Raw genomic sequence first — 23,170 nt, forward strand, 5'->3', positions numbered from 1 at the left:
GTCCTCAGCCTGAGGGACGGCTCCATGGACAAGGTGATCCGCTCTATCCGTGTCTGACTATCCGCACGCCACGTCGGGCTTCGATGCGGCCGCTACCGTATTGTGTAGCTTGTCCCCAGTAAGCGTCGCGGCGCTCCGTTGCGGTCTCAACGGCCCGGTGTGGCGCAATGTCTGCTCAGGTGAGGAGGGGGGGCGCTTTGCTGGCGGAGGTGGAGGAGACGCGGCGGTGTCGGGAGACCGAGCGGTGTCGCCTCCACCAGGAGCGCGGAAGAAGCCCTGGCAGCGGCCCAGCAGGCCTGGCAGTCCCGAGCGGCCGAGCTCCGATCGGCTCATCACCAGCATCGGGAGGAGCTGAGCCGAACCAAGAGAGACTGCGAGAGGGAGATCCGCCGACTGGTAGGACTGATCAGATGCGCGGTGCGTGGCTATGTTCCCAATTTCGTTGTATACCTGCAGTGCAATGACACCTAAGGCATTCTATTCTATTCTATTTCACAAGAAGAAAATGTCCGGTTGCTCGCTTCGCTTTTGTCACAGCAAAGGTGTTCTAGTCGATTCAAGAAAAAAATTGGCCGGTTGCTCTCTTTGTTTTTGTCACAATTCTGGCAAATGAGTTTGCCCGCCTGCCTGAGCGCTCCCCGTTTGTACATCCAGACGGATGAGATCAAGCTGAAAGACAGAGCGGTTAGTGTTTTGGATGAAGCCCTGGGGCCGGCCACGTCCACCGCCTTCAGCTGCAGACTCAGGCTGCCGAGCAGCAGATCGCTGCCCTGAGGGATTCCCAAAGGGCGGGCCTAAACTACCCTGGAAGTGGGGTCAACGCCGCTACTAGCAATCCTCTTCATTGCGTAAGCCACCTCATCACACACTTGCAGTACGCATGACTTAGTTCGTTGCTGGAGGAAGGTAGCACAAAAACAGTTTTGAACTTTGAACGAGTGCTTGTGTGTGTGTGTTGCGGGGCGTTTTCAGTCTCAGGAGGATCGGGACACGCGACGGTTTCATCTGAAAATCGCTGAGCTCAGCGCAGTCATCAGGAAACTGGAGGATCGAAACGCCCTGCTTTCTGAAGAGCGCAATGAACTGGTAATTTATTGACGGCACGCTTGAAGGTTTGCGCTACGTTTGATGCGCGCCATCCAGCGAGGCACCCATTGCGCTTGCTTATTAGTTGAGCGGCGCGGCGAGTCGGTTGCCTGGTAGATGTCTTTTATTGGGAGCCAAAGCCACGATTCCGTTCAAACCGATGCAAAAGGAATGGATACGTTCTGGCCCGCGTGTTGTGCGTCTTTCACATCCCGCACTTCATGCTTGCAGCTAAAGCGACTGAGAGAAACAGAAAGCCAGTTTCTGCCACTCCTGTACAAAAACAAACGCCTGAGCAGGAAGAATGAAGAACTCTCGCTGGTGCTGTGTCGCCTTGAAAACAAAGTGCGCTTTGTCACCCAGGAGAACGAGGAGATGGCAAGCTTGGTAAGTCGACGCGGACAACGGCGGCGTGCCAACAGAGTCCACTGCATTTGTGTTCCACAGAGAAGGCCTAGTTCGCTCAATGACCTGGACCGCGGTTGCGGCCAGCAGGACGGTGAAATGGAGTTCCTTCAAGTTGTGGAGCAGCGGCACATCATCGACGACTTGTCCAAGGTCTTCAGGCAGGCGACTCGGTGCACGTACGGCAGCGCCGCGCTCGCTCGCTGTCGCCAGGAAACCTTTTCCGTCCAAAGCTTGGCCGGCGGCCGCCATCCAAAAAATTGGCCCCTTAAATTCCGACCTTTCAAGCAGGAGCATTGTGCGCACGCGTTTGAACACGCTTTAGACTTGTTTTGCCGTTTTCAGCAGCTCAAAGCTCCCGTTTTGTCAGCGCCTTTGCCACTCGCTGTGCGCTGAAAACGACGGACTTGCCCGGCTGCTCAGCCCGTCAACCATGAGCCGCGAGCGCGACGTCATTGTCCGTAGGCAGCTAGTGGCAAAATGCACCCTGTTAGAGTTGCGCTCGCTCCAACTTATTTTGCAAGAACCACACGGGAGACAAGTAAGTTCTTTTGGACACCTGCAGGTGGAGAGTCCATCCGTTGTACGAATGAAGTCTGACTCTCGGCTCCTGCACGAGCATTTTAATTAAGAGAAACAGGGTGGGTGTAAGAGTGGATTGAATAGAGGAAGCCCTTGACCTCTAGTCAAAACATAGCAAGGGGTGTTTTACGACTTTGTGTAGGAAGGGATAAGCGATAGGGATAAATAAGGGATAAATAATATTATTTATTACAGGTCGCAGTCAAAGTCAAAGCAACACAATGATACGATAAAGATAATCTGGAAAACCCTGACACACCCTGTAGTTGTCACTTTTGGAAAAGACGAGCGTCCCTCCAATCATCGCCGGTGACGTGTTTTTCAGGCTCTGGAGACAGGAGCTCATGTCAGAAATGTCATTGTGAGTCGCGTTTGTTTCTGCGCCGGAGCCGTTCGTTCCCTTTGCATCCAAAGAATCTCAAAGGCGGATTATTTGTGTCGACAGGAGAGAGATTTGCTGCTACGATACCGACGTCGAGAATCTCTGAGGAGGAACAAAGCGTGAGGTCCTGCAAGGTGAGTCTGTTTGTTTGCGGCTGCTTGGTGTTGCGCAAGATGAAATGGCCTTTTTCTCGCTATCGTTCCTCTCGTCGATTCATCGTGAGGTGTCGCTTCAGTTTGTTCAGAGAGATGTTCGCTTCCGCGCCCGCAGGTCATCGAAACATTTTACGGCTACGACGAAGACGTGTTGGTGGACTCGGACGGATCGTCCTTGTCTTTTCACACCGACAGAACCCCCGACACGGAACCCGAAGAGGTAGCCCGCCATTTCTGCCAGCGTATTGGCACCAAACATTCCTCTTCAGCCTGGAATCGGACTCGTCTTTGCGTCGCGGGTGCTTTGTCGCCGGTCTGACTGATTCTGGTACTAGTGCTGTGTTGCATTGGTGTGTGCATGAAGAGGCGGAGCTTCGCTACCGCCAGCTGACGCAAGAATATCAAGCGCTGCAACGAGCCTACGCTCTGCTAGCCCAGACCAGCGAAAGGGGACTACGACGCCGAGAAGGAGATCAAGGTGGCGCCCCTTCCCGCAACCCCCGGCCGGGTCGCAGCCTCCCCGTTCTCACCCAGCCTCGGGTGTTCTCTGGTCTGAAAGGAGGAGGAGGAGCCTCCCTCCTCCTCCTTTCAGACCAGAGAAAAGCTGATGGTAGAAATGGGTCACTATCAAAGCAGAGTAGCAGATCTGGAGTCAGCGCTGAAGCAACAAGGACAGGTAAGCTCATCAATGAGCACACCTTTTTCTCAGACAAAATAGCTACATTCTTCAGTCACTCATCCGTCTGGCATTACTGGACCAACCCCCCCCCCCCCCCCCCCCCCCGAACGTGGCTGGGAAAATGCGGAGAAAAGCAAATGTCATTTTCCAGTCAACCAAAGAATTTGTGGATGAAAATGACACAACATTCCAAAGCTGTCCACGCGTTTGTCTCTTCTAGAATGTCAAGTGGGTGGAGGAGAAGCAGCTGCTGCGTCAGAGCAATCAGCAGTTGGCCGAAAAGGTGACGGAAAGAAAGGCGCTGGGCGGAGTCGCTTGGCGTCACACCTGTCGGGAAGCCCCGCAGATGAGGTCTGACTGTCTTTTCAGGTCAGGCGGATGGAGGCGGAAGAAGCGCGTCTGAAAGAGCACATCCAGGATATCCGAGACCAAAACGAACTGCTTGAGTTCCGCATCCTGGAGCTGGAGGTGGGAAGACTCGCACAAGCGTGTTGAGGCCAGAGATGTGACGGACGGACGGACGGACGGACGGATGCATGCCTCTGCCTTTCAGGAGAGGGAGTGGCGCTCCCCCGTCTTGAAGTTTCTGCAAGTCCGTTTCCCAGACGGCCTCAGCCCTTTGCAGATCTACTGCGAGGCCGAGGGCGTGAGCGTACGTAAGGCGTCCCTCGCAACCCTAACCTTAACCCGAGGTCCCAGAACACCTTACATTGCTCCTTGCGCCTTTCCCCCGGACATCGTCATCAGTGATCTGATGAAGAAGCTGGACATCCTGGGCTATAACGCCGTAAGTGTATGTCGAACTCCTTATGTTCGCACTCCACGAGACTCGGCGGCTCAAATGTGACTTTTGGAAGGCTTTGCGCTGAAAGAAGCTTGTTGACGCTGTGCCTTTGGGCTCTTGCAGAATCTCACCAACGAGGAGCAGGTGGTCGTGATTCACGCCAGGACCCTTCTCACCCTAGCCGAGAAGGTAACGCGCACGTCCACGCACGCTCTCGCATTCTGCTTATGTGACAGCAGCCTTTCCTCAGTGGTTAGAATACATCAAAGTGACCAAGTCAGCACTTCAACAGAAGATGTTGGACATTGAAAGTGAGAAGGTAGACAGACACGCGACATCAGCCAAGGGGAACTCCGGCAATGTGCCCCAACAATTCTGACCTTGAGCTGTGCTAGGATATGTTCTGCAAGCAGAAGGGCTACCTGGATGAAGAGTTGGACTTCAGGAAGTGTTCCATGGACCAGGCTCATAAGGTAAGCCGCCCTCAAATCTCCCGCCGGACCACTGATGGACGAGGATTGCGGCCCAGAGGATCCTGGAGCTGGAGGCCATGTTGTACGAGGCGCTACCGCAGCGGGACTGCCCCGCCACGGACGGCGAAAAAGCCAGCCACGCTGGCGTGAATGACGTGCTGACGGCGGATCAGAGAGAAGAGCTTAGGAGCGCCGTGGACCAATGGAAGCGAGCCCTGATGTGCGAGTTGAGGGAGCGCGACGCTTGCATCCTCCAAGAGAGAATGGATCTGCTGCACAGCGCGCAACAGGTAAGGGCCCAAAGCCAGCCCGGCACTTACTTGCACGCTTACTGGCTTTTGAATGCCACTTTCCATTTGTCCGTCCTAGAGGAACAAAGAGCTGAAAGAATTCATCGAAGCTCAGAAGAGACAAATCAAACAATTGGAGGAGAAGTTTCTGTTTCTCTTTCTATTCTTCTCCTTGGCCTTCATTCTGTGGCCCTAACACCAGCTGGTGAGTGAGCTCCAGCGGCACCGCACTCGACACCTCCGATACACTGCCAGCCGGTCTCAGACGTTGGCAGACGCTCCGATGCCAACGTATACCCCCCGCCACGGTGACAGAGGCACCGCGTCACACCGGCGCTCATCCAATCAGAAGGCAGGAAAAGCAAATTCACATGCAGGGCACTTTTGAACCAGAAGAGAGCGCCACAAAAAACGGTTGTTGCCCCAAACGCGCACTAAAAAGGGTCAGAATAACAAGAGTCCCACTGGCCAGCCGGGGCCACCCGTCCAGCTGTTTCTTCAGGGGGGAAAAAAATTGGAGTCACCGGTGAGTACATTTTGCATTTAGCTCTGCTTTTCTGCTTCTGTCTTCAAGTGTGTGGCATCCTGCGATCAAAGAGTCAGCCAACCCCAAAGCGGTTGACCTCAACGTCCCACCACCATGCCTACCAGAGCAGGTGACGTGATGCTTTGGACATCCTTCCGTCTCAGATGCCCAAAAGTACTCTTTGCCACATCTGCGGCAATACGGTGTCTTTTCAAAGGTGCAAATAAATCCAGCGTGGGCGGAACACGCACGTCTTCGGTTTTTCCCGCTTTGTTTGTGTGACAGCTGTTGTGAAAATTTTATACAAATAAAGTTGTATAGTACAGGTTTGGCCAAGCCGCAACTCCCGAACCGCATGCGGCTCTTTTATGTTCATATCAACATTTGTGTGTGTGTGTGTGTGTGTGGGGGGGGGGGGGGGGGGGGGGGGGGTTGTGCGTGTTGGCTTCACTTGAGTTCAATTTGGTATTTTGGTCAAAAGCGCATGTGGTGAAATTCCACAAAGTAGGATGGGCAAACACATTTCTTTAAACTATGAGTGTCAATTGGGCTCTCGAAATGGCAGGGAAAAGATGCACAGCAAAACGAAAATACGTAGATGAACACAGGACGTTTTAATCAGAGTGGGAAAGTTTCTATTTTTTGTTGAACGTGATGGCAAACCATTCTGCCTGATATGTCAGACCTCAGCGCATTTCAAAGATTCAAATCTTCAGCGCCATGCACTTCAGCTCACTCCATGCTAACATTGATCAGGCGTCGAACCCGCATCATCATGCTTAAGAGGTGGCCATGCTAACCAGTGCGCCATTATGTCAACGCATAATAACTAAGTCTACTGGTCAAAACAGCGGTTACTATATGACGTCGCTACGTCGTGGTCACGTGACGCAGACAAGACGTCAATGGACGTGGGCAGAGTTAACTTGTTTAAAAGGGAGTAGGCAGAAGAAATATTTAATTTATTTAAATCTATTTTGAGTGCACACCATTATGCCAATGCATAACAACTGTAAATCTACTAAACAAAACAGCGGTTGCTATATGACATCTGCCACGTCGTGGTCACGTGACATACGTGACGTCGATGGGCGTAACTTTCGCCGGAATTCAAATCCGCGGGGAGAGTTAACTTGTTTAAAAGAGAGTGGGCAGAAGAATTATTTAATTTATTTAAATCTATTTGGTGTGTGCGCCATTATGTCAATGCATAACAACTGTAAGTCTACTAAACAAAACAGCGGTTGCTATTTGACGTCTGCCACGTCGTGGTCACGTGACGCGGACGTGACGTCGACGCCTACTTTACATCCCACCGATCACAGGACTCCTCGGCTGCATAACCGTGCCCCCTTCCCAACCAATCGGATTTGCTATACGCGAAAACGACGCCAATGGAAAGAGCTTCCGCCCAAATTTAAATCCGTGGGCGTGGCTCGCAGCAGGAAGTAGGAAAATGGCGGCGATGTTGACAAAGACACAGCGGATGGTAACATACGACTAACAAGAGAAATATTTTTATTTTCTGCTTGCAACTGGACCGTCCAGAGCGTACACGGTAAGTACAACTCATCGTTTTTAAAAAGAAGTACTTTTGTTGCCCTGAAAAGCGAGTGAGCGTGGCGTTTGTGGGGGACGTCGAATTTCGACGATTCTTTCTGGTCAACGGTTGTAAATGATTGTGTTGATTAAAAAAGAAAACTTGATGTAACTCTACTTTTAACTGCCGTTTCAGATAGATTTGGAATTGCATCACATCCAATTTTGCCTAGAGCGTACACGGTAAGTAACACTCGTTGTGTTTAAGGAGATTTACGTTTGTAATAGCAGAAGTGTAGCCGCGTTGCGTTGTACGTGTGAATGTTGGTCCGGGCGAAATGTTAATGTTTAATTTCATTCCTTTAGGTTCCACGGTGTTTGTTGGCTGCAAGTTTTCCACTGCAAGAAGAGGCTCATATCATTGACCAGGAGCGAGCTACAATGGTGAGTAGCCATAACATTTATGTTAAACACTTCCTATTTCATGTCTAACAGTACTTGATTTAACAAATAACCATAAATAAATACAGTGTGGGCACTGAAGTTAACATATGTGATTATACTGCCTAATCTGTCACCGAGTAGATTGTTGCAAAGTAATATAAGATCCAAAGTTGTAATTCAGAATAGTTTTCAAAAGAAGGCCATTAGAATTATATACAAGTCTGATTACCCCCAACAAGCTATTAATTAAATCACAAATTCTTCAATTCAAAGATTTGGTAGATTATCAGACAAATAATGTCTAACAGTAATTGATTTAACACATCACGATAAGTAGATTGAGTGTGGGCACTCTCAAGTTAACATATGTGATTATACTGCCTAATCTGTTACAGAGTATGTTGTTGCCAAGTAATGTAGAATAGATCCAAAGTAGTAATCCAGAATAGTTTTGAAGAGGCCATTAGAATGATAAACAAATCTGATTACCTTGAACATAATAACAAGCTAAGTGTTTAATATGTCCTATGAAGTCAAAATTGGGCACCATCATGTGGTGAAATTTGGAATTGCATCACATCCAATTTTGCCTGGGAACAAACAGATTACATAAATCTTAGTTTTGAATAAGCCACTCCTTCTCAAACAAGTAAACTCTGCCCATTTTGCGCAGTAGATGTTCTGTTAATATCTAGTATTTATACAAAGTCATAATTTAAATTGCTTTCAACCTTCATTCATCGGTTCAACCAACATTACTCGCTCTTCTTACCAACTTGTATTGATTTAACTAAGCGTTTAATACTTCCTATCAGGTCTCAAATCGAGATTTGGCAAAATACAATTTCAGCAAATCCAATTTTGCCAGGGAACAAAAATAGATTAAATAAACTAAATAAGTCCTCTTCCCATTAAATAAATCAGAAAAGTCTGTCTTGTAACCAGTCCTCTTCAAACAAGTAAAGTCTGCCCATTTTGTGCCGTAGATTTTGTGTCTATGCCTAGTATTTAAACAAAATCATAATTTAAACGACTTCTTTCCTTCATTCACTTTGGAAATTTGGAATTGCAGCAAATTGAATTTTGGCAGGGAACAAAAATAGATCAATTAAACTAAATAAGTCTTCTTCCCATTAAATAAATTAAAAAAGTCTGTCTTGTAACCAGTCCTTTTCAAACAAGTAAAGTCTGCCCATTTTGTGCCGTCGATTTTGTGTTAATGCCTAGTATTTATACAAAATCATAATTTAAAGGACTTCATTCCTTCATTCACTTTGGAAATTTGGAATTGCAGCACATCAAATTTTGCCTGGGAAGAAAAGTAGATTAAATAAATTTAATAAGTCTTACTACTTCCCATTAAATAAATTAAATACGTCTTACTTGTTCCCACTCCTTTTCAAAACAGTAGTTTAAAACGAGGGCCCTTCACTCAATCTTTAACCTCAACCCCGCACGTTGTGTTGTATCTGTGAATGTTGGTTGTGGCCAAATGATAGTTTTCTTTCATTCGTTTAGGTTCCAAGAAAACTTGATGTAACTCTACTTTTAACTGCCGTTTCAGATAAGCGGGTATTACGTCGCAGTCAAATGCCGCGGATATGACGTAATTGCCCGAACCTCCGCCAAAATTCAAATCTGTTGGCGCGATGGCCGTGAGCCACTGAGCAGCGACGATTATCAACAGAAATATCTTTATTTTCTGCTTGCAACTGGACCGTCTAGAGCGTACACGGTAAGTAACACTCATTGTGTTTAAGGAGATTTACGTTTGTAATAGCAGAAGTGTAGCCGCGTTGCGTTGTACGTGTGAAACTTGGTCGAGGCGAAATGTTAATGTTTAATTTCATTCCTTTAGGTTCCACGGTGTTTGTTGGCTGCAAGTTTTCCACTGCAAGAAGAGGCTCGTATCATTGACCAGGAGCGAGCTACAATGGTGAGTAGCCATAACATTTATGTTAAACACTTCCTATTTCATGTCTAACAGTACTTGATTTAACAAATAACCATAAATAAATACAGTGTGGGCACTGAAGTTAACATATGTGATTATACTGCCTAATCTGTCACGGAGTAGATTGTTGCAAAGTAATATAAGATCCAAAGTTGTAATTCAGAATAGTTTTCAAAAGAAGGCCATTAGAATTATATACAAGTCTGATTACCCTGAACAAGCTATTAATTAAATCACAAATTCTTCAATTCAAAGATTTGGTAGATTATCAGACAAATAATGTCTAACAGTAATTGATTTAACACATCACGATAAGTAGATTGAGTGTGGGCACTCTCAAGTTAACATATGTGATTATACTGCCTAATCTGTTACAGAGTATGTTGTTGCCAAGTAATGTAGAATAGATCCAAAGTAGTAATCCAGAATAGTTTTGAAGAGGCCATTAGAATGATAAACAAATCTGATTACCTTGAACATAATAACAAGCTAAGTGTTTAATATGTCCTATGAAGTCAAAATTGGGCACCATCATGTGGTGAAATTTGGAATTGCATCACATCCAATTTTGCCTGGGAACAAACAGATTACATAAATCTTAGTTTTGAATAAGCCACTCCTTCTCAAACAAGTAAACTCTGCCCATTTTGCGCAGTAGATGTTCTGTTAATATCTAGTATTTATACAAAGTCATAATTTAAATTTCTTTCAACCTTCATTCATCGGTTCAACCAACATTACTCGCTCTTATTACCAACTTGTATTGATTTAACTAAGCGTTTAATACTTCCTATCAGGTCTCAAATCGAGATTTGGCAAAATACAATTTCAGCAAATCCAATTTTGCCAGGGAACAAAAATAGATTAAATAAACTAAATAAGTCCTCTTCCCATTAAATAAATCAGAAAAGTCTGTCTTGTAACCAGTCCTCTTCAAACAAGTAAAGTCTGCCCATTTTGTGCCGTAGATTTTGTGTCTATGCCTAGTATTTAAACAAAATCATAATTTAAACGACTTCTTTCCTTCATTCACTTTGGAAATTTGGAATTGCAGCAAATCGAATTTTGGCAGGGAACAAAAATAGATCAATTAAACTAAATAAGTCTTCTTCCCATTAAATAAATTAAAAAAGTCTGTCTTGTAACCAGTCCTTTTCAAACAAGTAAAGTCTGCCCATTTTGTGCCGTCGATTTTGTGTTAATGCCTAGTATTTATACAAAATCATAATTTAAAGGACTTCATTCCTTCATTCACTTTGGAAATTTGGAATTGCAGCACATCAAATTTTGCCTGGGAAGAAAAGTAGATTAAATAAATTTAATAAGTCTTACTACTTCCCATTAAATAAATTAAATACGTCTTACTTGTTCCCACTCCTTTTCAAAACAGTAGTTTAAAACGAGGGCCCTTCACTCAATCTTTAACCCCAACCCCGCACGTTGTGTTGTATCTGTGAATGTTGGTTGTGGCCAAATGATAGTTTTCTTTCATTCGTTTAGGTTCCAAGAAAACTTGATGTAACTCTACTTTTAACTGCCGTTTCAGATAAGCGGGTATTACGTCGCAGTCATGTGCCGTGGATATGACGTAATTGCCCGAACCTCCGCCAAAATTCAAATCTGTTGGCGCGATGGCCGTGAGCCACTGAGCAGCAACGATTATCAACAGAAATATCTTTATTTTCTGCTTGCAACTGGACCGTCTAGAGCGTACACGGTAAGTAACACTCATTGTGTTTAAGGAGATTTACGTTTGTAATAGCAGAAGTGTAGCCGCGTTGCGTTGTACGTGTGAAACTTGGTCGAGGCGAAATGTTAATGTTTAATTTCATTCCTTTAGGTTCCACGGTGTTTGTTGGCTGCAAGTTTTCCACTGCAAGAAGAGGCTCGTATCATTGACCAGGAGCGAGCTACAATGGTGAGTAGCCATAACATTTATGTTAAACACTTCCTATTTCATGTCTAACAGTACTTGATTTAACAAATAACCATAAATAAATACAGTGTGGGCACTGAAGTTAACATATGTGATTATACTGCCTAATCTGTCACGGAGTAGATTGTTGCAAAGTAATATAAGATCCAAAGTTGTAATTCAGAATAGTTTTCAAAAGAAGGCCATTAGAATTATATACAAGTCTGATTACCCTTAACATAACAACAAGCTATTAATTAAATCACAAATTCTTCAATTCAAAGATTTGGTAGATTATCAGACAAATAATGTCTAACAGTAATTGATTTAACACATCACGATAAGTAGATTGAGTGTGGGCACTCTCAAGTTAACAGATATGATTATACTGCCTAATCTGTTACAGAGTATGTTGTTGCCAAGTAATGTAGAATAGATCCAAAGTAGTAATCCAGAATAGTTTTGAAGAGGCCATTAGAATAATAAACAAATCTGATTACCTTGAACATAATAACAAGCTAAGTGTTTAATATGTCCTATGAAGTCAAAATTGGGCACCATCATGTGGTGAAATTTGGAATTGCATCACATCCAATTTTGCCTGGGAACAAACAGATTAAATAAATCTTAGTTTTGAATAAGCCACTCCTTCTCAAACAAGTAAACTCTGCCCATTTCGCGCAGTAGATGTTCTGTTAATATCTAGTATTTATACAAAGTCATAATTTAAATTGCTTTCAACCTTCATTCATCGGTTCAACCAACATTACTCGCTCTTATTACCAACTTGTATTGATTTAACTAAGCGTTTAATACTTCCTATCAGGTCTCAAGGCAAGATTTGGCAAAATACAATTTCAGCAAATCCAATTTTGCCAGGGAACAAAAATAGATTAAATAAACTAAATAAGTCTTCTTCCCATTAAATAAATCAGAAAAGTCTGTCTTGTAACCAGTCCTCTTCAAACAAGTAAAGTCTGCCCATTTTGTGCCGTAGATTTTGTGTCTATGCCTAGTATTTAAACAAAATCATAATTTAAACGACTTCTTTCCTTCATTCACTTTGGAAATTTGGAATTGCAGCAAATCGAATTTTGCCAGGGAACAAAAATAGATCAATTAAACTAAATAAGTCTTCTTCCCATTAAATAAATTAAAAAAGTCTGTCTTGTAACCAGTCCTTTTCAAACAAGTAAAGTCTGCCCATTTTGTGCCGTCGATTTTGTGTTAATGCCTAGTATTTATACAAAATCATAATTTAAAGGACTTCATTCCTTCATTCACTTTGGAAATTTGGAATTGCAGCACATCAAATTTTGCCTGGGAAGAAAAGTAGATTAAATAAATTTAATAAGTCTTACTACTTCCCATTAAATAAATTAAATACGTCTTACTTGTTCCCACTCCTTTACAAAAAAGTAGTTTAAAACGAGGTCCCTTCACTCAACCTTTAACCCTATTTATTCACCTTCTAGGCTAAGTGTTAAAGGCTAAGTGTTAAAGGCTAAGTGTTAAAGGCTAAGTGTTAGAGGCTAAGTGCCAGAGGCTAGGCGCCAGAGGCGAGTTTTTGTGGGCTGAAGTTTTAGTGGGGTTAGTGTGAATACAATCCAAAAGAATACAACAGAATACAATACAATAGAATATAATACATAGATTAAATTCAATAGCTCTTACTACTTCCCATTAAATAAATTAAATACGTCTTACTTGTTCCCAATCCTTTTCAAAAAAGTAGTTTAAAACGAGGGCCCTTCACTCAACCTTTAACCTCAACCCCGCACGTCACATTGTGTTGTATCTGTGAATGTTGGTTGTGGCCAAATGATAGTTTTCTTTCATTCGTTTAGGTTCCACGGTGTTTGTTGGCTATGTTTTCCACTGTCAGAAGGATGAAAATACAAAGTACAACGCTTGGACGTGGGCGAAGACGTCACCGGTGAGTCCTTCCTTCCTATTTATTTACCTTCTAGATGCTAGAGGCTAAGTGTTAGAGGCTAAGTGTTAGAGGCTAAGTGTTAAACACAATACGAACAACACAACGATACTGCACTGAACAACACGATACCGCACTGAGAAACACGATACCGCACTGAACAACACGATACCGCACTGAACAACACCATGCCGCACTGAACACCATGCCACACTGAACAACACCATCCCGCACTGAACAACACCATGCCGCACTAAACAACACCATGCCGCACTGAACAACACCATGCCTCACTGAACGACACCATGCCGCACTGAAAGACACCATGCCGCACTGAACGACACCATGCCGCACTGAAAGACACCATCCCGCACTGAACACCATGCCGCACTGAACAACACCATCCTGCACTGAACAACACCATCCCGCACTGAACAACACCATGCCGCACTGAACAACATTATGCCGCACTGAACATTATGCCGCACTGAACAACACCATGCCGCACTGAACAACACCATGCCGCACTGAACAACATTATGCAGCACTGAACAACACCATGCCGCACTGAACAACACCATGCCGCACTGAACAACACCATGCCGCACTGAACAACATTATGCCGCACTGAACAACACCATGCCGCACTGAACAACACCATCCTGCACTGAACAACACCATTCCGCATTGAACACCATGCCGCACTGAACAACACCATCCCGCACTGAACAACACCATCCCGCACTGAACAACACCATCCTGCACTGAACAACACCATCCCGCACTGAACAACACCATGCCGCATTGAACAACACCATGCCGCACTGAACAACACCATCCTGCACTGAACAACACCATGCCGCACTGAACAACACCATGCCGCACTGAACAACACCATGCCGCACTGAACAACATTATGCCGCACTGAACAACATTATGCCGCACTAAACAACATTATGTCGCACTGAACAACACCATGCCGCACTGAACAACACCATGCTGCACTGAACAACATTATGCCGCACTGAACAACACGATCCCGCATTGAACAACACCATCCCGCAGTGAACAACACCATGCCGCATTGAACAACACCATGCCGCACTGAACAACACCATGCTGCACTGAACAACATTATGCTGCACTGAACAACACGATCCTGCATTGAACAACACCATGCCGCACTGAACAACACCATCCTGCACTGAACAACACCTTTCCACACTGAACAACACCATGCCGCACTGAACAACATTATGCCGCACTGAACAACACCATGCCGCACTGAACAACACCATGCCGCACTGAACAACACCATGCCGCACTGAACAACACCATGCCGCAATGAACAACACCATGCCGCACTGAACAACACCATCCTGCACTGAACAACACCATCCCGCACTGAACAACACCATGCCGCACTGAACAACATTATGCCGCACTGAACATTATGCCGCACTGAAAAACACCATGCCGCACTGAACAACACCATGCCGCACTGAACAACATTATGCAGCACTGAACAACACCATGCCGCACTGAACAACACCATGCCGCACTGAACAACACCATGCCGCACTGAACAACATTATGCCGCACTGAACAACACCATGCCGCACTGAACAACACCATCCTGCACTGAACAACACCATTCCGCATTGAACACCATGCCGCACTGAACAACACCATGCCGCACTGAACAACACCATCCCGCACTGAACAACACCATTTCGCACTGAACAACACCATGCCGCACTGAACAACACCATGCCGCACTGAACAACATTATAACGCACTGAACAACACCATCCCGCACTGAACAACACCATGCCGCACTAAACAACATTATGCCGCACTGAACAACATTATGCCGAAATGAACAACACCATGCCGCACTGAACAAAACCATGCCGCACTGAACAACACCATCCTGCACTGAACAAAACCATCCCGCACTGAACAACACCATGCCGCACTGAACAACACCATGCCGCACTGAACAACACCATGCCGCAATGAACAACACCATCCCGCACTGAACAACATTATGCCGCACTGAACAACATTATGCCGCACTGAACAACATTATGTCGCACTGAACAACATTATGCCGCACTGAACAACACCATGCCGCACTGAACAACACCATGCCGCACTGAACAACACCATGCCGCACTGAACAACACCATGCCGCACTGAACAACACGATCCCGCATTGAACAACACCATGCCGCACTGAACAACACCATCCTGCACTGAACAACACCATCCCGCACTGAACAACACCATGCCGCACTGAACAACATTATGGCGCACTGAACAACATTATGCCGCACTGAACAACACCATGCCGCACTGAACAACACCATGCCGCACTGAACAACACCATGCCGCACTGAACAACACCATGCCGCACTGAACAACACCATGCCGCACTGAACAACACCATGCCGCACTGAACAACATTATGCCGCACTGAACAACACCATGCCGCACTGAACAACACCATGCCGCACTGAACAACACGATCCCGCATTGAACAACACCATCCTGCACTGAACAACACCATGCCGCACTGAACAACACCATGCCGCACTGAACAACACCATGCCGCACTGAACAACACCATTCCGCACTGAACAACACCATGCCGCACTGAACAACACCATCCTGCACTGAACAACACCATCCCGCACTGAACAACACCATGCCGCATTAAACAACACCATGCCGCACTGAACAACACCATCCTGCACTGAACAACACCATGCCGCACTGAACAACACCATGCCGCACTGAACAACACCATGCCGCACTGAACAACATTATGCCGCACTGAACAACATTATGCCGCACTAAACAACATTATGCCGCACTGAACAACACCATGCTGCACTGAACAACATTATGCCGCACTGAACAACACGATCCCGCATTGAACAACACCATCCCGCAGTGAACAACACCATGCCGCATTGAACAACACCATGCCGCACTGAACAACACCATGCTGCACTGAACAACATTATGCTGCACTGAACAACACGATCCTGTATTGAACAACACCATGCCGCACTGAACAACACCATCCTGCACTGAACAACACCATGCCGCACTGAACAACACCATGCCGCACTGAACAACATTATGCCGCACTGAAAAACACCATGCCGCACTGAACAACACCATCCCGCACTGAACAACACCATGCCGCATTGAACAACACCATGCCGCACTGAACAACACCATGCTGCACTGAACAACACCATGCTGCACTGAACAACACGATCCTGCATTGAACAACACCATGCCGCACTGAACAACACCATCCTGCACTGAACAACACCATCCTGCACTGAACAACACCACCCCGCACTGAACAACATGATCCCGCATTGAACAACACCATCCCGCACTGAACAACACCATGCCGCACTGAACAACACCATTCCGCACTGAACAACACCATGCCGAACTGAACAACACCATGCCGCACTGAACAACACCATGCCGCACTGAACAACACCCTGCCGCACTGAACAACACCATGCCGCACTGAACAACACCATGCCGCACTGAACAACACCATGCCGCACTGAACAACATTATGCCGCACTGAACAACACCATGCCGCACTTAACAACACCATCCCGCACTGAACAACACCATGCCGCATTGAACAACACCATGCCGCACTGAACAACACCATCCTGCACTGAACAACACCATCCCGCACTAAACAACACCATGCCGCACTGAACAACATTATGGCGCACTGGACAACATTATGCCGCACTGAACAACACCATGCTGCACTGAACAACATTATGCTGCACTGAACAACACGATCCTGCATTGAACAACACCATGCCGCACTGAACAACACCATCCTGCACTGAACAACACCATGCCGCACTGAACAACACCATGCCGCACTGAACAACATTATGCCGCACTGAAAAACACCATGCCGCACTGAACAACACCATCCCGCACTGAACAACACCATGCCGCATTGAACAACACCATGCCGCACTGAACAACACCATGCTGCACTGAACAACATTATGCTGCACTGAACAACACGATCCTGCATTGAACAACACCATGCCGCACTGAACAACACCATCCTGCACTGAACAACACCATCCTGCACTGAACAACACCACCCCGCACTGAACAACATGATCCCGCATTGAACAACACCATCCCGCACTGAACAACACCATGACGCACTGAACAACACCATGACGCACTGAACAACACCATGCCGCACTGAACAACACCATGCCGCACTGAACAACACCATGCCGCACTGAACAACACCATGCCGCACTGAACAACACCATGCCGCACTGAACAACACCATGCCGCACTGAACAACACCATGCCGCATTGAACAACACCATGCCGCATTGAACAACACCATCCTGCACTGAACAACACCATCCCGCACTGAACAACACCATCCCGCACTGAACAACATTATGGCGCACTGGACAACATTATGCCGCACTGAACAACACCATGCCGCACTGAACAACACCATGCCGCACTGAACAACACCATGCCGCACTGAACAACACCATGCCGCACTGAACAACATTATGCCGCACTGAACAACACCATGCCGCACTGAACAACACCATGCCGCACTGAACAACACGATCCCGCATCGAACAACACCATCCTGCACTGAACAACACCATGCCGCACTGAACAACACCATGCCGCACTGAACAACACCATTCCACACTGAACAACACCATGCCGCACTGAACAACACCATCCTGCACTGAACAACACCATCCCGCACTGAACAACACCATGCCGCATTGAACAACACCATGCCGCACTGAACAACACCATCCTGCACTGAACAACACCATGCCGCACTGAACAACACCATGCCGCACTGAACAACACCATGCCGCACTGAACAACATTATGCCGCACTGAACAACATTATGCCGCACTAAACAACATTATGTCGCACTGAACAACACCATGCCGCACTGAACAACACCATGCTGCACTGAACAACATTATGCCGCACTGAACAACACGATCCCGCATTGAACAACACCATCCCGCAGTGAACAACACCATGCCGCATTGAACAACACCATGCCGCACTGAACAACACCATGCTGCACTGAACAACATTATGCTGCACTGAACAACACGATCCTGCATTGAACAACACCATGCCGCACTGAACAACACCATCCTGCACTGAACAACACCTTTCCACACTGAACAACACCATACCGCACTGAACAACATTATGCCGCACTGAACAACACCATGCCGCACTGAACAACACCATGCCGCACTGAACAACACCATGCCGCAATGAACAACACCATCCCGCACTGAACAACACCATGCCGCATTGAACAACACCATGCCGCACTGAACAACACCATCCCGCACTGAACAACACCACCCCGCACTGAACAACACGATCCCGCATTGAACAACACCATCCCGGACTGAACAACACCATGCCGCACTGAACAACACCATTCCGCACTGAACAACACCATGCCGCACTGAACAACACCATGCCGCACTGAACAACACCATGCCGCACTGAACAACACCATGCCGCACTGAACAACATTATGCCGCACTGAACAACACCATGCCGCACTGAACAACACCATCCCGCACTGAACAACACCATGCCGCATTGAACAACACCATGCCGCACTGAACAACACCATCCTGCACTGAACAACACCATCCCGCACTGAACAACACCATGCCGCACTGAACAACATTATGGCGCACTGAACAACATTATGCCGCACTGAACAACACCATGCCGCACTGAACAACACCATGCCGCACTGAACAACACCATGCCGCACTGAACAACATTATGCCGCACTGAACAACACCATGCCGCACTGAACAACACCATGCCGCACTGAACAACACCATGCCGCACTGAACAACACGACGTCGCACTGAACAACACGACGCCGCACAGAACAACACGACGCCGCACAGAATAACACAATACCGCACAGAACAACACAATACCGCACAAACAGTTTTAGATAATAGTACGTCGCAGTCATGTGACGCGGACATGACGTCAATAGGCGGAACTCACGGCAAAATTATAATCCGTGGGCGTGGCTTGCAACAGGAAGTAGGAAAGCGGCAGTTCTGGCAAACAAGACACAGCTGTTAGTAACACGATGACTAACAAGGCAAATATTTTTGTTTTCAGCTTGCAACTTGACCGTCTAGAGCGTACAAGGTAATTACAACTGTTTTTTTTTAGCCCTGAAAAGCAAGGGAGTGTGGCGTTTGGGAGGAATGTCGAACTCGGCGTCTGCTTCCAGCCACAGACGCCAAATTTCGACGATTATTTCGACTGGTCAACGGTTGTAAATTATTGCGTTGACTAAAAACTTTATTTAACTCTACTCTTAACTTTGCCGTTTCAGATATGCGGGTATTACACCGCGGAAATGACGTCAATAGGCTGAACTCTCGCCAAAATTCAAATCTGTGGGCGCAATGGCCTTGAGCGAGACACCGGATACAAACACGACGATTATCAACAGAAATATCTTTATTTTCCGCTTGCAAGTGGACCGTCTAGAGCGTACACGGTAAGTACAACTCATTGTGTTTAAAAAGATTTACGTTTGTGTAGTTTGCGTTGCGTTGTATCTGTGAATGTTGGTTGAGGCTAAATGTTAATGTTTAATTTCATTCCTTTAGGTTCCACGGTGTTTGTTGGCTGTATGTTTTCCACTGCAAGAAGAGGCTCGTATCATTGACCAGCAGGAGCTACAATGGTGAGTACCCCTTTCGTCTTCCATTTATGTTAAACACTTCCTATTTCATGTCTAACAGTACTCGATTTAACAAATAACCATAAATAAATACAGTGTGGGCAGTCACGTTAACATATGTGATTATCCTGCCTAATATGTTTATCACAAATATGTCACTAATCACTGATATGTTTATTTGTTTATCACAACACCTTTGGACCTTCAGCAATCGATTATTTACCTTCATCTACATAGAGACAGAACGATGGTGTCTTAAACATCTCATTCATTTCACCAAATAACTTCACGCAGGTGGATAACGGCCGTCTCGGTCACGCTATGTTGCGTGATGCAGTTTTGAAGAACCAAATGCATTTATTCAATGAATAAGTCAAGCTAGTTCTATGTTTATGATGTTGTAAGTTACGGTACCGATTGAAGTTGAGTTCGAAGCCAGTGGAAAACAGCGCTGCGTTTGTGCTCTCCAGGTACAAATGTTGTGATCTCTGACTGACGACCGGGCGAGACTCGAGTAAGAGATGTCCAAACGAGCTCCGGCAGGGCGGGCCAAGGCGGAGCGAACGGACGCCCTTCAGGCCGCCAATGACGAGCTGAGAACCAAACTGATGGACGTCCAGTTAGAACTTCAGCAGGAGAAGAACAAGGTGAAAACCTCAACAGACAGACACTGCCTGCCTCCCTGCCTGCCTCCCTGCCTGCCTCCCTGCCTGCCTCCCTCCCTCCCTCCCAGTTTTCCCGATGTAGATTAGACATGCGTGTGCCATGACTGTGTCAGCCTACATCAACAAATGCACCGAGGACGTCAGCACCACTAAGAATATCATCACCCGGGGCAACCAACGACCCTGGATGACTGAGGAGGTACGTCAAACGCTACGAGCGCGGAACTCTGCCTTCAAGTCTGGCGACAAGGAGACACTGAGGACAGCGAGAGCCAACTTGAACCGTGCCATCAGGATAGCGAAGCGAGACCGCAGTCGAAAATTTCAGGATCGTTTCCACGACGTCAAAAACATCAGGAGTATGTGGCAAGGCATACGGGCGATTACAGACTACAACTCACCCTCCCCCCCCCCCGGTGGGTGTAGTTGATGCTGACTTTCTAAATGGTCTAAATAACTTCTTTGGGAGGTTCGAGGCACTAAACGGCACTCCAGCAGTTAAAACTGTCCCCCATCAGGAAGAGGAGGTACTCTGCCTTGACTCCGCCGATGTGTTGAAGACCCTGAGGAGAGTCAACCCCTGTAAGGCCCCTGGCCCCGACAACATTCCTGGGCGTGTGTTCAGGGAATGTGCAAGTCATCTGGCTGGGGTCATCACAGACATTTTTAACACCTCGCTGGGCCAAGCCACAGTGCCGGCGTGCTTTAAGACTGCCTCCATCATTCCGGTGCCGAAGAAACCTCAAATCACCTCATTTAATGATTACCGGCCTGTTGCACTGACTCCGGTTATGATGAAGTGCTTCGAAAGGCTGCTTAAAGGTCACATCGTTTCCAGACTCCCCCTATTATTTGACCCGTTCCAGTTTGCCGACCGGCAAAACCGCTCCACTCAGGACGCCATCTCCTCCGTTCTTCACCTGAGCCTGGCTCACCTGGAGGAGAAGAACACCCATGTGCGGAGGCTGTTCCTGGACTTCAGCTCAGCGTTTAACACCATCATCCCACAGCATCTGGTAGGAAAATTGGAACACCTGGGCTTCAACACCCCCCTTCGCAACTGGCTGCTAGACTTCCTCACCAACAGACCTCAGTCAGTCCGGGTCGGACAGAACACCTCTGATGTCATCACCCTCAGCACAGGCTCCCTTCAGGGCTGCGTCCTGAGCCCCCTGCTGTGCACCCTGATGACACACGACTGCGTCCTCAGGTTCACCACCAATCACATCGTGAAGTCAGCAGACGACACAACGGTGGTGGGGCTCATCAGAGACAACAACGACCTGGACTACAGAGAGGAGGTGGAGCAGCTGGTGGGCTGGTGCAGAGAAAACAGCCTGATCCTGAATGAGGAGAAGATGAAGGAGATCATCGTCGACTTCAGGAAAAAACAGCCTCACCACGCTCCACTGATCATCAACAGCTCAGCTGTGGAGGTGGTCAGCACCACCAAATTCCTGGGGGTCCACATCACAGAAGACCTCACCTGGACTATGAACACTACGGCACTGGTCAAGAGGGCACAGAAGCGCTTGTACTTCCTGCGGAGGATGAGGAGAGCCCACCTGCCCCCACCCATCATGAGGACGTTCTACAGGAGCACCATAGAGAGCATTCTGACAAGCTGTCTCTCTGTGTGGTGTGGAGGCTGCACCGCCTCCGATTGGAAGAACGTGAGGAGAGTGGTGAGGACAGCAGAGAGGATCATAGGGGCTCCTCTTCCCTCCATTCAGGACATTTCATCTCAGCGCTGCATGTCCCGTGCCCGTAACATCATCAATGACCCATCACACCCCCACCATGGACTGTTCTCCCTGCTGCCCTCTGGGAAGAGGTTTGCAGCATCCGCTGCAGGTCCACCAGGTTCTGCAACAGCTTTTTCCCTGCTGTCATCAGACTGTTGAACACTAGAACTGTTGAGCTCTAAACTGAACTCTGCATCACACATTCACAGAACTGTACTTTATGACACTACGGACCTCTATCTTGCACTATCTCGCACTACCAACTTTACTGAACTTGTATAAACCCTTTAAATAGAAGTTTAATACATGGTTTAGCATTCCTCTGCACACTCTTGAATACTGTTTTGCCTACTTGCACTATTGCATAATTATCACTGCTGCACTTTATACTTATTTTTAATATATATATATATATATATATATATAGTATATATGTATATATATATATTTTCATAGGATATGTTACTTCTATTCAACTGCAATATCACTACTTTGTTGTAAGACGTATGCAACGGAATTTCGTTTTGTATGCACCATGTGCAGACAAGATGACAATAAAGTTTGTCTAAGTCTAAGTCATGTCAGGTCAGCTGTCTGGAGAGAGAGAGAAGTCAGGACCTGCGGGCGGAGCACCACCGTGCCACCGCCGCCATGACGGAACTCAAAAGCAAACTCCATGAGGAGAAGCAGAAAGAGTTAGCCATTACCAGGGAGACATTACTGCGGCAGCATGAAATGGAGCTGATGAGAGTGATCAAAATCAAAGATGGAGAGATCCAGCGACTGAATGCC

The 23,170-nt window shown here is 46.8% G+C and overlaps 2 protein-coding genes and 1 long non-coding RNA gene across 4 annotated transcripts; all 3 read left to right on the plus strand.

Annotated features, from left to right (window-relative positions):
• Nucleotides 1-2,518: 2,518 nt before the first annotated feature.
• Nucleotides 2,519-3,088, plus strand: LOC148378082 (uncharacterized). Its single transcript, XR_015856204.1, has 3 exons — nucleotides 2,519-2,589; nucleotides 2,726-2,830; nucleotides 2,975-3,088. It is a non-coding gene; the product is annotated as an uncharacterized LOC148378082 (long non-coding RNA).
• A 90-nt stretch (nucleotides 3,089-3,178) lies between these two features.
• Nucleotides 3,179-5,408, plus strand: LOC148378083 (janus kinase and microtubule-interacting protein 3-like). Of its 2 annotated transcripts, none has more exons than XM_088368023.1 (9): nucleotides 3,179-3,286; nucleotides 3,510-3,572; nucleotides 3,659-3,757; nucleotides 3,843-4,082; nucleotides 4,197-4,262; nucleotides 4,324-4,392; nucleotides 4,469-4,546; nucleotides 4,603-4,836; nucleotides 4,916-5,408. In XM_088368023.1, exons 1-9 carry the CDS (start codon nucleotides 3,218-3,220, stop codon nucleotides 5,030-5,032), a joined length of 1,035 nt encoding a protein of 344 aa, XP_088224149.1. In that variant the 5' UTR covers nucleotides 3,179-3,217; the 3' UTR covers nucleotides 5,033-5,408. The 2 variants fall into 2 exon arrangements, with proteins under 2 accessions (XP_088224149.1, XP_088224150.1); XM_088368024.1 differs by having other exon boundaries at nucleotides 3,843-4,076.
• Nucleotides 5,409-7,282: 1,874 nt separating this feature from the next.
• Nucleotides 7,283-21,470, plus strand: LOC148378084 (uncharacterized). Its single transcript, XM_088368020.1, has 11 exons — nucleotides 7,283-7,345; nucleotides 8,910-9,080; nucleotides 9,204-9,281; nucleotides 10,846-11,016; nucleotides 11,140-11,217; nucleotides 13,062-13,150; nucleotides 19,395-19,424; nucleotides 19,615-19,782; nucleotides 19,895-19,971; nucleotides 20,177-20,262; nucleotides 20,439-21,470. Exons 1-8 carry the CDS (start codon nucleotides 7,343-7,345, stop codon nucleotides 19,640-19,642), a joined length of 648 nt encoding a protein of 215 aa, XP_088224146.1. The 5' UTR covers nucleotides 7,283-7,342; the 3' UTR covers nucleotides 19,643-19,782; nucleotides 19,895-19,971; nucleotides 20,177-20,262; nucleotides 20,439-21,470.
• The last annotated feature ends 1,700 nt before the right edge of the window (nucleotides 21,471-23,170 follow it).

The sequence above is a fragment of the Syngnathus floridae genome, unplaced genomic scaffold (assembly GCF_059516105.1).
Source record: "Syngnathus floridae isolate MCC-2025c unplaced genomic scaffold, RoL_Sflo_1.0 HiC_scaffold_66, whole genome shotgun sequence".
NCBI classification, from domain to species: domain Eukaryota; kingdom Metazoa; phylum Chordata; class Actinopteri; order Syngnathiformes; family Syngnathidae; genus Syngnathus; species Syngnathus floridae.